Genomic DNA, 12,988 nt, shown 5'->3' on the forward strand with positions numbered 1-12,988 from the left:
TTGGGGATTTTCTGCCATTCTTCTCTTCAGGTCCTCTCAAGCTCTGTCAGGTTGGATGGGGATCGTCGGTGGACAGCCATTTTCAGGTCTCTCTAGAGATGTTTGATTGTGTTCAAGTCAGGGCTCTGGCAGAGCCACTCCTGCGTTGTCTTGGCTGTGTGCTGATGGTCATTGTCCTGTTTGAAGTTCCAAGTCTGATATCCTGAGTGCTCTGGACAAGGTTTTCTTTAAGGATATCGCTGTACTTTGCTCCATTCAGCTTTCCCTCACCCTGACCAGTCACCCAGTCCCTGCAGATAAACACCCCCAAAGCATGATGCTGCCACCACCATGCTTCACCTTTGGGATGGTACTGGGCAGGTGATGAGTGGTACCTGGTTTCCTCCTGAAATGACCCTTAGAATTGAGGCCAAACAGTTCAATCTTGGTTTCATTAGACCAGAGTATCTTGTTTCTCACAGTCTGAGGGCGACTGGATATGCAGTGCAATTCATGTTTTGCATTTGGTGTGTCTTGTGTGTATTTGCAGTTCATTATGTAAATGCTGCTCATGTGTTGTCAAATTGGTGAGGATGCTTTCTTAATTTGCTTGTGTTTTATCTATTTCCATTTCTTTGTCGGCCACTGTATTTTGAGATTTCTGTTGTTTCTTTTTGTGTGGGTTACTTTTCAGAAATACAGGACATTCTTATCTTCTTCAGAACCAATTCTGTCAGTCAAGCAAACCTGACTTTTGGTTTTTGAAGAATGAAAACAATTCTGGCCCTCAGGCTGTAAATACATTAGTAATTAACTTCATCTAAGTCACTCAAACAGTGTCGAGGTCAAGAGACATGAAAACCTTCCTTCCATCCAGAGTGGTAACATTAATATTTATCCATGGTGTCATAGGGACAGGGGTGGGGTGCTTAAGGTGCTGCAACCCCCCTGTTGACAAGTAGTGGAACACACAGTGTGTAAATAGTGTAAATATTCTACCATAAATAATGGGCCTTCTTAACATTTGTTTTCAATTTGGAACAGCACACGATAAATGTGCCAGTCAGAAAAGATACAAATGTTATTCATTCTGATGTGACATCGTCATTACATCTCGTTGGTGTATAAAGGGCCGGGTCAGCTAAACATGGAGAGATTTGGTGGTAGTGGGAGCTAATCAATGCTGAAGAAAAAACACTGGATTTTTTCACTTCTAAAAGCCCAAAAGCAACTAAAATAGCAACAGATTACAGTATAATCTGGCATCTGCTCATCTTCCCCCACCACACAAAGCTCTTTTGCTGCTTGGGCAGGTAAAGAACCGGAGCTTCAGCCTTCGCAAGCACAAGAGATATCAACTCAGGCCACATCTGTATCAGCCCATGCTGGATTTGAGGAAGCCATGCCAACCAAACTCAAGCTTTCCAGGAAGGAGATTTGGGACGGAAACATTCCAACAATCATTTCAGCCAAGCCGTTTCAAAATGAGAGTGGCTGCACTATATGACAGATAAAAACTGTGTTTCTTCCTAGTTTGCAGGAGGCAGGAGAGAAGGGTTTCCACCACACTGAAGGACAGATCAGTCTCTGTGAGAAAGTAAGTAACAGTAAGTCCAGTTTCCTCGCTGAAGGAAAGCGTGCGAGCACGTGCACACACACAGTCATGTGCGCACATTCATACCGTGCAGCACGATGCATGATGCATCATTAAAGCACTCAGTATGTTGTATGTCATGCATACTTTTATATGCAGAATCAATCAGTTCAGGAAAAGGTCTTCCTCTAGACTACCCCTGCAGTATTGATCAGTTGAACATACAGTAAATACGGAGTCAGTAAACCATGTCATTATAGAAGTGAAGCAGTCACTGGACTGAGCCATGTTCCATTTGGAATCAAAGGCCAATAACAGCTCAGCAGTCAGTATATCAGGTTAACAGCTGTGTGTACACTGACCTTGTCCTGGAGGGAGTGGGGGGGCATGCAGCTCTACTCCCCAGGCAGCAGCGGCGTGCCGCAGCAGCAGGCTGCTGATGTGTCGATGGGCCAGTGCGTCCCAGTGGACGTCGTCTGGCATACGGTGCTGCAGGTTGAGGCGGAAGTGGAAGTGCAGGTCCATGACATCCAATCCGTAGGCCTCCGCCAGCCGACTGCTGTAGAAGTTGGCCTCTATGATGTCATAACACAGTGTGGGGCGCAGGTGGCTCACCTGTTGTGAATCAGTCATGGTAACATGTGATATAGCCACTTCATGAACAACTTTACATTTGCTGTTCAAAACAGTGTTTGGTCGTAATTGTAGTTAATAACTTCATTTCCGTTCACCAGTATCTGTGGGCATTTTCATTTTGCACAAACCTGTGCGGAAATTTGCAATAATAGAATGCGACCACGTATGTACATGGATCCGTGTGTGTAAGTATTCACATGCAACCTCACAATCACTTGACCTCCACAGGGCTGGGTGAAATGGCCAAAACTGTTATCATGTTTAATACCCGATATTAAAAATGATCACGATAAATGTCAAATTACAGTTAGGTCTACAAATGGTAGAACAAATAGGAGAACATTCAAATCAATCAATATAATTATAAAATCCTTTTCAACATCAATATACGCATTAAAATCTGTTTTCAATCCTTGTTTTCCTCAAATGTGTATCTGTATAGCACACATGTAACTTAAAATGGCTTCCACTGCAAAAACATCCATCATATTGGACTCCAAGCAAGGTGTAGAAACATCTTAAAGATGATCAAGAGAAATAGGAGGCACCTGAGCTGAATATCAAGTGTCATAGCAATGGTTATGAACGCTAGTGTCATTGTGATACTTCAGTTTTTTACTTCGAGAAAATCTAACATCCTGTTTTTACCTTGACACTATGGGGTACTGAGTGTAGATTGTGTTGACCTTCTGGATGCACTATGGATTCATATGGACAAATGATAAGCACCGACAGTAAAGCTGAAAGTATTTTAACTGAGACTAAGCTTGGCATTCAGTGCTCGAAATTAACTTTTTTCCTCAGTGTCCCACAACTGTCCCGAATTCTACTTTGTATTGTCCCGGATATAACCAACAGTGTCCCAAATTTAAATTCTTGTCGTCGCCCCCCCAATTACGCAGAATACATATAATTTGATCCTTTTTAGTCACTTAATCATCACACCATGGACTCTGGTCGTCCATATAAGTTTAAAATACTTATTATTTTATTAAACATATGAATATTAGTCTGATCTGTTGCCTCTCCTAGAGTAGAAGGGAAGAGAGTTGTTTTAAGACATGTTTCTATTGTTTCTCAATATCCAGACTAATTTATCATTTTTTTGACATTTTTTTTTCACTGTCCCAGCAAAATATATTTGTGTCCCAGTAGGAATTTTTATGGTCCCCGGGACATCAGGACATCGTTAATTTCGAGCCCTGTTGGCATTAGGGCACTAAAGCAGTTTTAATAATGTGGATTCTCTTCTCTTCTCTTACAGAATCACTAAAACCACAACATCTATTTATGAAGTACTACAGTATTGACTTACATCACCGTTCCTTTGGTTTTCTGAGAAGAGTTGCACAGTTTGTAATTTTCATTTTGTAGTTCATAGTCAGCATACAAAATAATGAAGTTTACAGAAAGGTTACCGTCTCACATTCAGCAGCTGAAAACTCATTAATTCTGTCATGGCCAGTGTCCAGTGTTATCATAACAGATAAGAAACTCTACACCTACACAGTTCTGAGGACATTGCTATGAGCTTTCACATAAAGATTAAAGGTCCAACACAATGTTGCCATGTGACAGAACAGCGTGATTTTTTTGAGGAGCCAGTCCCTTCATAAGCTCTTCTACTTCCACCATGCCAATATTCAGCTGCTCATTATCTGTTCTCTGGATGAAATCAGCTGGTGTAGTGTTCGGGTGAAATGAAAATCTGTATAGCAGAGAGATACTCACTTCAGGCACCAGGAATCCACCCTTGATCTTCTTGCCAAGGGGCATAGTCAGATTCCACAGGATAAGACAGTCATTGCAAACAATGGTTTTAATCTGGCCAAAGAACTTGTGGAGGTTCTGTTTGTACTGTTCAAGACTCCCCGGGCCGTACCTGATAAAAAACAGTTGACAGAAAAATTAATGAAAATTAAGTTGTCCAGTGCTGTGCATTCCTCATCACTGCTAACGAACAGTGGACTTGTTAAGGAAGTATACAGCCACGTTTTAGTGACACATGGTGTTCTTTGCATTTAGCTGACTTACAGCCACTAAATTGTTTTGTGGTGGATTGCTGTGTTCTGTAGTTAGAACTGGACTCATTTTTAATTATTGTCCTCCCACAACTGATGACAGTCAAAAGGTTTTGTTAAATATTATTCATATAAATGAAATTACCTTAAGACCAATGGTGTGCAGTGTGCCAAAGATCCACACATTCACAATAGACTGCTGAAAGACACCAGATCAACATTGATATTCTAAAAGAAATGGTTCTATCATCCATCAATACATTTATCAAGCATGATAAATTATTCTGCATGCAAAATGCCTGTTTCCACATAGAACAGGCACGTTACTGATATAATTAACCATTAACAGACCAAACCTGTTAAAGTCAACACCCACCCAGCCACAGTCTGTTCACCCTGCTGCCTTCTGACAAAAGATACAGAAGTGCAGCATTATTCCTAAGGCTGTGAGACTCCTCAATTCACTCCTCACTTTTCTAAAATAGATGTAGCAAGAAGGACTCAAAAATAGTTTTGATTTTTAAACTCTTCATTCTAAAAACTCATTCTAAAAATGACAATAAATTCACCTTGTAACCTTGTAACTGCAGCTCAACCAGCTGCACCAGCATTGGTGGCAGCAGGTTGGGAGTGAGGGGTAGGTTGGGGTTTGGGCAACATGCAACCGCAACTAATGACTGTGGACATTTGTATCCCAGTTTTGGTTTCAGAGCCATTACATTCCTTCTTAAAGACAACACAAACCCAGCCGCAGCCTGTCCATTGTACATTACAAAAGTGTCTGCCAACACACCAGCAGACTTCTCATAAACCTCAGCTCTATACATTATACATATATGTTCTAGGTTGCACACGTTTCCATACAGTGAACTGTATGTGTGAAATTTACACTGAACAATTATATTCTTTATGTTGGTCTTTTTTGCACATTGTACTACATGAGCAGAACTGCATGTTTTTGCGAACAACATTAAAACCACTGACAGGTGATGCAAATAACATTGATCATCTTGTCACATTGCAACATCCAGCTGGGAAACTTTGGGTCCTGGTATCCATGTGGATACCATTTGACACAACCAACTACACCCCCTTGTTGCAAGAGCACTCCCTGATGGCAGTAGCACCCCAGCAAGGCAGCAGTTTCTATGCAACATTACAAAAACTGCTCTGGAATGGCCAGAGAAACAAAGAGCTCAAGGCTTTGACTTCCAAATTCCCCAGATCCCAAACCAATTGAACCTCCTTTGGACACGAGGAACAAGATTGATCCATGGAGGCCTGACCTCGCAGCCCACAGGACTTGGTGGATTCACCGCCAATGCCCTGGTATCAGACTCCAGAGGACACTCCTGGAGGTCCTGTTTCCATATCTTGATGGGTCAGAGCCAAGTCTGATCTTTACTGTTCCAGCACATCTCACGGATGCTCGATTGGATTGGGATCTGAGAAACTTGGAGGCCAGGTTGATCCCTCAAGTTCTTTATCACATTCTTCAGACCATTCCTGGGCAGGTTTTTCAGTGTGTCAAGGCGCATTTGTCCTGTTTGGGGGGGGGGGGCGTACTTAGTCTGCAGCAGAGTTTGGGTTGGTGGTACATGTCAAGTGGAATCCACATGAATGCCAGGACCCAACATTTCTCAGCAGAACATTGCATTGTAAAAGGATGATCGATTGTTCACTTCACCTGTCAGTAGTTTTAATGTTGTGGCGGATCACTGTAAATAATGAGAACAATAAAGCTGAACCTTGATCCTATGAAAAATAATTTGACTCATTGGCTTTCCCTAAAGGAGCCAAGATGCAAATGGAGAATAAAATAAGAGAAGAAAAGGAAAGGGAGCTGGCTTTTAGTCGATAAGAGTAAGGGCCCTCATGATTCATCCATCATCCAGATTATATGCATATCCAATAATTATTACCATATGTAAAGACATGAATAATGTTACACTTATGAATGGTGCTGCTATTCCTGCCCTCCAGGTCTTTTATACTGCATCTAATAATACTCATCTGTGCAGTAAAAGCCATTTCCACAGCAGACTGCATCTTATGCAGTCCCACCAGATTAGCTGCAGTGACCAATCAATAAACAATCAATCAAAACCCATTGATCGGGTGTAACCGTCCAGTAAAACACTTCCTCATAGGAAACACCTTCAATATGGTGGACGCTGAGTTGTTTCTGGGTCACAGGGAAGAGGTTGGATGAATGAAAAATGCTATGAAGGATAATTGGTGAAATCAAAAGTACCCACTGTGTGACCAGCCGATTCTTTTCAATGGCCAGTGACGAGCAGAGACATCATACCATAACACCCATCGCAGTAGTCTGACGCTGTTGTCATATTGTAGTGGTATTAAAAGGGGAACTGATTTTACGCATTAAAGTGTTTTTGATCATTTTTTCTTTAAAACAATTGTCAGTCCAACAATGGTATACAATAGGAGCACATTGCTTTAGTGTTGGAGTACGAAAACTTTGAAATGAAGAAAGTACAAGGCTAGCTCACCAGTTATACATTTCAAATGTCAAATTTGCCAGTTAATTTTTTTGTCAATCAACTAATCATCCAATTGTTTCAACTCTAAAACTGACTAAAATGAAAAAGGACAAAGTTGATCTCAGGACTAAAACCTGAAGACAAAATCTGTACAGAACAATACAGAATTACAACTACACCAGAGCTCTCTCTATTTGACAAGCTCCGGTAGTTCACACTCTGGAATAACGCTCAACAGTGTGAGCTGAAGTGAGGCATACATAATTCTTTCATATTATTATAATAATTATTTCTGTGTCGTTTGCTTTATTGTTTGTTGTTGTTTTTTTAACCATCAAGTTGGATACGTTATATCTTTCACAAAAATCGGATGATGCGTTAAAAATTGGATGCTGACGAGAACTCCAAAAGACTCCCAAGTAAAATGAATGAGGCAATAACAAGTGGAAGAGCTTTAGTCCAATATCTCCTTCTCATAGGCAGAAGAGGGACGTTTTTGAGGGTAAATGTATATTAGGACAGGGAAACAGGATAGAGCTACTTGATTTTTCTCCGGTGGCAGCTTTTTGAGAGTTTCCATTCAGTGTACATGTACTCCGTACATAATCAATCACACACTCATCTCCCTCTTACCCCGACTGAGCCTGAACAAGGCTCAACTTTAATGAAATTCATACCAAAGAAATGAGTGGACGACCACGATGTGCAGTGGCAGACAGGCAAAAATGTAGTTTCATCCCGATAACTTACAAAACCTCTTGAGACATCAGTCTCATTGTCAATGCAGACACTGAACAGGAGATCATTTTTAGTCTGCAGAGTGAAGTTTGTGTGGAGGCTGAAGCAGTCAGTGACAGCTCATGGTCTTTCAAGAGCTTGTCAGGAGCTGTAAAGGACGGGGAATGAATAGTCTATTGGTAGAGCCTTGTACAGCACATGGTGTGACACAAACTCCATTAAAGTATTCTTCAATTTAAAACTGCTTTGCAAATTGGTGATGTATACCTAGAAGCACACAAGTAACAGCATTTTCAGAATCATTTTACATGACTTGAGTTAAACTTTATTTTTCTAGTTTACAGCTCATAATGATGAAAAGGCAGCAAAACATCAAGGTAAAAGTCATTCCAAACAGATGTTTTGGCTGATTGCTGCTTTAAATTCTCAATATGACGAAGTCAGTGTAACATTTAATCATGTGGTCAGTTATAACTGACTTAGCCTGCCACTGCATGTACAGTGGTTACTTGAACTCCAATACAAGCCAAAATGTAACCATGCATGTGTATGCACATATGTGCGCACGTCCTAGGTGCACACCGGTACTTAAACAAACACCACTACACCACCACTACAACCAGTCAAAAATATTCTCAGGTTTTGTTAACAGTTGACATCCCTAGTCCACTAATTGGAGACACTGAACATCTCAGGATCTCTGCTGGTTCACCCTAAAGACAAGTGTATGACTGCCAGCTTTTGGATTTCATGTTGTATTTACAAGGCACATGTTGTGACGGTTCGAGTTTTGGGGAGCTTTAAATTATTTATTGTATTATTGGTTTTAGGGGTGCCAGCCAGGTCTCTCTCCAGGCATTTAAGATGTGTCAGTCAGTTAGTCTTGTATTTGTTTGTTTTAGTTAGGTGTATTTGATTTTTTTATTTGTTTGCTTTACCTCAAAACCCACACAAAGGATGAAAGAAAGAAATACCAACACCCTGCACATTAAATGACACAAAAGGAAAAAAAAAAACCACACACACTCATATCCGTTCAATGCAAAATCATATATTATCAACAAACTCCCAAATTTTCCCCCCCAAAGTCCAAACATAGAAAATTCATACCAGAGCAAAAATCCAACTCAAAATTCCACTCAGGGTTTTCAACAGTCCGTTTTCCTCAAAAACAGCAAAAAACAAAAAGAGAGAGAGAAACAAGAAAAGAAACGATTCCTCCAAAACAACCAGAGCATTTGCTCCACAGGCCTTCACAATAAAATAAAAGTTGTACTCACACACACACACTGATTGGCTGTCACTGTCCTGTCAGTCAGTCAGTCAGTCAGTCAATTCGTCAGCCCAGTCCAGTCAGTTCGTCTTTCGGGTTTGGCTGCTGGATGTCTGGTGTGAGATGATGACCGGCTTCTAGTAACAGTTGAGCAGTGCGATAGTGAGATGAATGGACCGGCGGGAGAACGAAAACGGAATGAGATGGCGTATGAACCGGATACGCGGATTTCAGACGTGAAAAGTGGGATAATACTGCCGTACTTTACTCGGTTGATACGAGCGTGCTGCTCCGACGCTTCCGCCACTCTCTCCGTGTTGAGCCTCACTCAGCACTGAGGCTATGGGCGTATTTTTTTTTTAAAAAACCGGGGCGAGCGGAGAACGAATGGGTGAGTGAGAGGATGGTCTTCTGGGGGTGTGTGTGTGTGTGATGCGACAGATCCATGCACAGATCCAGGTTGTCACAATGTGACATCTGTGGGTAGTAGGGCTGTCAAAACGAACTTCGCTATTCGAATACAATTCGAATTTTTTAAAAAATGAGAAGATTCGAGTGTGGAAACTGACGTTCGAACTTGTGCCTTAGCAACGACGCAAATCAAAGTCAACGTCGTGCGTCGTGACGTTCGGCATTGTTATGCTTACAAGATGGCGGGGAGCAGCGCGCCAACAGACGCAGAGCTGGAAGCATAACTCCTGAAAACTTAAAAAGCGTTGTGTGGAAAAATGTTGGATTTCCATCAAGAAAAGGGAAGATTACATCCAGAGAAACCGTTTTGCAAGTTATGCTGTAAGTCGTTAAAGTACCACTCGACTACAAGCAACATGAGCCCACACCTTTGAGACTTAGGATGTGTGTATTTGAATGATTGAACATCAGCTTCTTCATTAAACATCATTGCTTGAGTGTTTCTGGCGTTATATCTTATCTATTTATAATACATTTCTGGCCATATCAATATATGTGTATCTGGCCTAATAACATTTCGATTTCCCTTCATGAAGTTTTGTATTGATTTGGTAAAACTTGTTGCAAATGTTACATAACAGATTTGGTTGAAGTGCCCTCTAGTGGACGCCTAATAATAAGATCGGTGTATATAATGATATAAATAAATAAATAAAAAAACATTTAAAAATTTGAATATAATTCGAATATTTAACATAAGAAGCATTAGAAATTCGAACATGATTTGAGGGGAGGATTGACAGCCCTAGTGGGTAGACTACATCAGTGAAATGGCAAGGACCTGAACTAGAGACTGAATGAACAGCCGATCAGCTGTCTGCACACCAGACCACAACACATGCCCAGCATCCACTGGGAAGGGGTCAAAGGTCATCCAACATGGGTGTGTCTGCGGGCATCCAAAAAAAAAAATCAGAGGACATTCATACCAGCCGCCAGAGTCCATCTTTGAACAGACTACCTGACTCCACATACAACCACCTGTTATCACCTAACTGACAATCCATATTTATTGACCCACATGTTTATCTATAGAATACAAAGTGAATTAAACTACGTTACCTGGTGATGTCCCAGGCACAGGAACTGATGATAATGAAATCAGGTTTAAGTCCTTGGCTAAAGTCCTCCAGGATGCTCTCCATGTACGAAGAGTAGATACGTGTCAGGAAGTAGAAACGCAGCAGATGGTGGTCGGTGCGGTACTGTCGGACCTCTCTGTACTCTGTGCCGTTAGTCATGGGACCTAATCGACCTCCTTCCACCAGGTTGTCACACTCAAAGGAAAACTCCCCCTGGACCACAGACAGGGAGACATTCATTTTCCAGACACAGGAAACAACACTGGTTCTTTTCCATAACACAGGCACATTTCATAGTTGATGTTACATAGTGATGTGATGTGTATGAGGTCAGTGGTTCCTAATCGCAACCTTCTGTTGCAATTGAATGACAGACCTGCCAACCTTGAAGAAATTTTACAAGTACAACCCCCCCCCCCCTTCAGCCCACCTCCAATGTGCGCTCCACCATTGTCCACCTACCACTGAGATACCTAACACTTATATACTGAACCTTTTTTTGAGGCAGTTCGGTATATTGTTTTTTTCGGTTTTGTCTGTAGCAGTAATGGATTCACAGAAACGTTGCGGTTAGCCTACTTGTAAAGGACATCAACATAGTGCATGTTGGTTTTATTAACTATGTATTATTTTAGATGGAACGGATGTATTTTATTTTGAAAGGGTTTGGTAAACGGAAAAGGAGCAAATGGACAGTAAATTAATTGAGGAAGGTAAACAAGCATCATATGGATATAAGGAAATTAACGGATAAAGGAAAATAACTACGGTGTTGAACTAAACTACAAGAGTGATTTATTAGCCCGGTTGAAAGTGGCAACAAGGTAAAGGCTTATGGTACATTTATGTTTTTGTTGAAATTAAAGTTTGTTTAATATAAAGTAAAGCTAAATGCCACAAGCTAATTATAGATGTATGGACTAATGGCTTTTTATTTGTTTTTATTTTAGCTCTTACGTTGTTGTTGGTCATAAAAAATTGCTTCGAGGAATAAAATACTTCAGACCACCTCCAGTAAAAGCTTTTCACTCCACTTTCACGCAGATTGTTGTGGCTCAGCGGCAGAATCAACTTCATAGATTCAACTTGCATAGAAACTGAAACCCGCGAACTGCAGTGAAACAAAATGCGTATGTGGAGAGCGGCAATTCGTACAAGCGTACTTAAGGGTCAAAATGCGTGCCGAGTACGAAAAATGCGTACATGTTGGCAGGTCTGAAATGATTTTAAGAGGCCTGTGGCTATACTGATAAAAGATCTTATCTCAGGACCTCTTCAGCAAAATGCACAAAGTTGCTGAGAGCGACTTGTACTGACAAATGGAGAGAATTCTTGAGCTAAGAGAAGGGGCGGAGCTAAACTGTAATGTTTAGGGTTACATCAACTTACTTTGCCCGCAGTAATTAGTTAACAGGTGACTGGTCTGTGTCAGTCAATGTGAAGAAATATTCAATTCAATCTACGATAAATTTCCTTACATATACTGTACTTTTCATGCCGTTTTCCCACAGATTTTCTACATAAAACAGTTTAATATTGATGACCCAAAACAGAAAAAGATTCCCTTGAAGGGTAAAAATATGTCAAGTGAATGCAAGTCGTTATGCAGCCTGTGTCGACAGTTGGATTGATTAAAACAGATTTAAATTATATATCCTGTGTAGACAGGCCTTTAGTGACTTAGCAATACCTGCGGACGACCTCTAAATTCTGACAGATGTAGAGACTAGTTTTACAGCACTAATTGCTTTTCAACTAGTCCTTAAAATGTCATTTGTAAACTATGGCCAGATTTTGAAGACATGGGAGGCAGCATAACACCAGAAACTGACAACTGCTGCTCTTTGATCACCATCCTTGGCTGTAGCTTGCTACTATTAGCTAATTAGCTCATGGAAAAGAACATGGGTGTGTCTGAAAACACAGCAGAAACACATATTAATTCAGTTTTTTGTTCATATTGGTAAGGACTTGCTCTATGATAATAACCACCCTGAGGACAGTTTATCCTCCATCTTAATTACCCTATATCACTGTGCACATCACACCACACCACACTATTCAGGCAGCTTCGGTTTGTTTCAAAGACAATTTATTGGCAGTTAATAAAGACAGAAAGATGAATGGAATTTAGACTGAGCCGAGGCCTTTGTGTGAACAAAAAGACGTGCCATGAGACTGCAGATTTGTAAAAAGGAGCACTCTGTAGCTTTGTTGAAGAAATGTTAATGAGGAGAGAAAGATGTTCATTGGCTGATTTTCTTTCAGCCTAAACAAACTAAATAAACAAACTCTCTTTGTTCTCATGACTGAATAAACCGAATAAACAAACTGACCTTAAAGGACAACACAATTTATACTGTTTGACTTTATTTATGTGTGGCGGACCCTGCCACCTTTCTAGCTTCAAACAGTGTTCTGTGGACCTTTTATTTTTTTATTACCTCAATAATATTGTAAATAGTTACATTTTGAGTTTAAATTTCTTCTCCAAAACTACATAGTGCCCCTGACTTCAGGAAGGATCCTGCTGTTTCATGTGAGTGGGAAAGGTTTACTTTGGACTTGAGCTGAGGCAGAGTCAAGTACTGATCCCTCTGAAGCAGCAGAACGAGGTCTTTGTAAATGGAGCGCTGCACTGAAATCAAAGAACAAATGCAAAAGGCTTTACTCACATCAAGTAGCAGAAA

At 40.8% G+C, this 12,988-nt stretch overlaps 1 protein-coding gene across 4 annotated transcripts in view; it reads right to left on the reverse strand.

Annotated features, from left to right (window-relative positions):
* Positions 1–12,988, reverse strand: part of LOC311251129 (PC-esterase domain-containing protein 1A-like) — a 32,495-nt gene that overhangs the window by 18,146 nt on the left and 1,361 nt on the right. For all 4 annotated transcript variants that reach the window (XM_084343448.1, XM_084343447.1, XM_084343445.1 and 1 more), the window contains exons 3-6: positions 12,857–12,936; positions 10,279–10,511; positions 3,941–4,091; positions 1,936–2,188 (exon numbers count right to left, since the gene is read on the reverse strand). In XM_084343448.1, the coding sequence (XP_084199574.1) occupies positions 1,936–2,188; positions 3,941–4,091; positions 10,279–10,511; positions 12,857–12,936 (717 nt within the window). The remainder of the gene's footprint in view (positions 1–1,935; positions 2,189–3,940; positions 4,092–10,278; positions 10,512–12,856; positions 12,937–12,988) is intronic.

This window comes from Pagrus pagrus (genome assembly GCF_965226575.1).
Source record: "Pagrus pagrus genome assembly, chromosome: 22".
NCBI lineage: Eukaryota > Metazoa > Chordata > Actinopteri > Spariformes > Sparidae > Pagrus > Pagrus pagrus.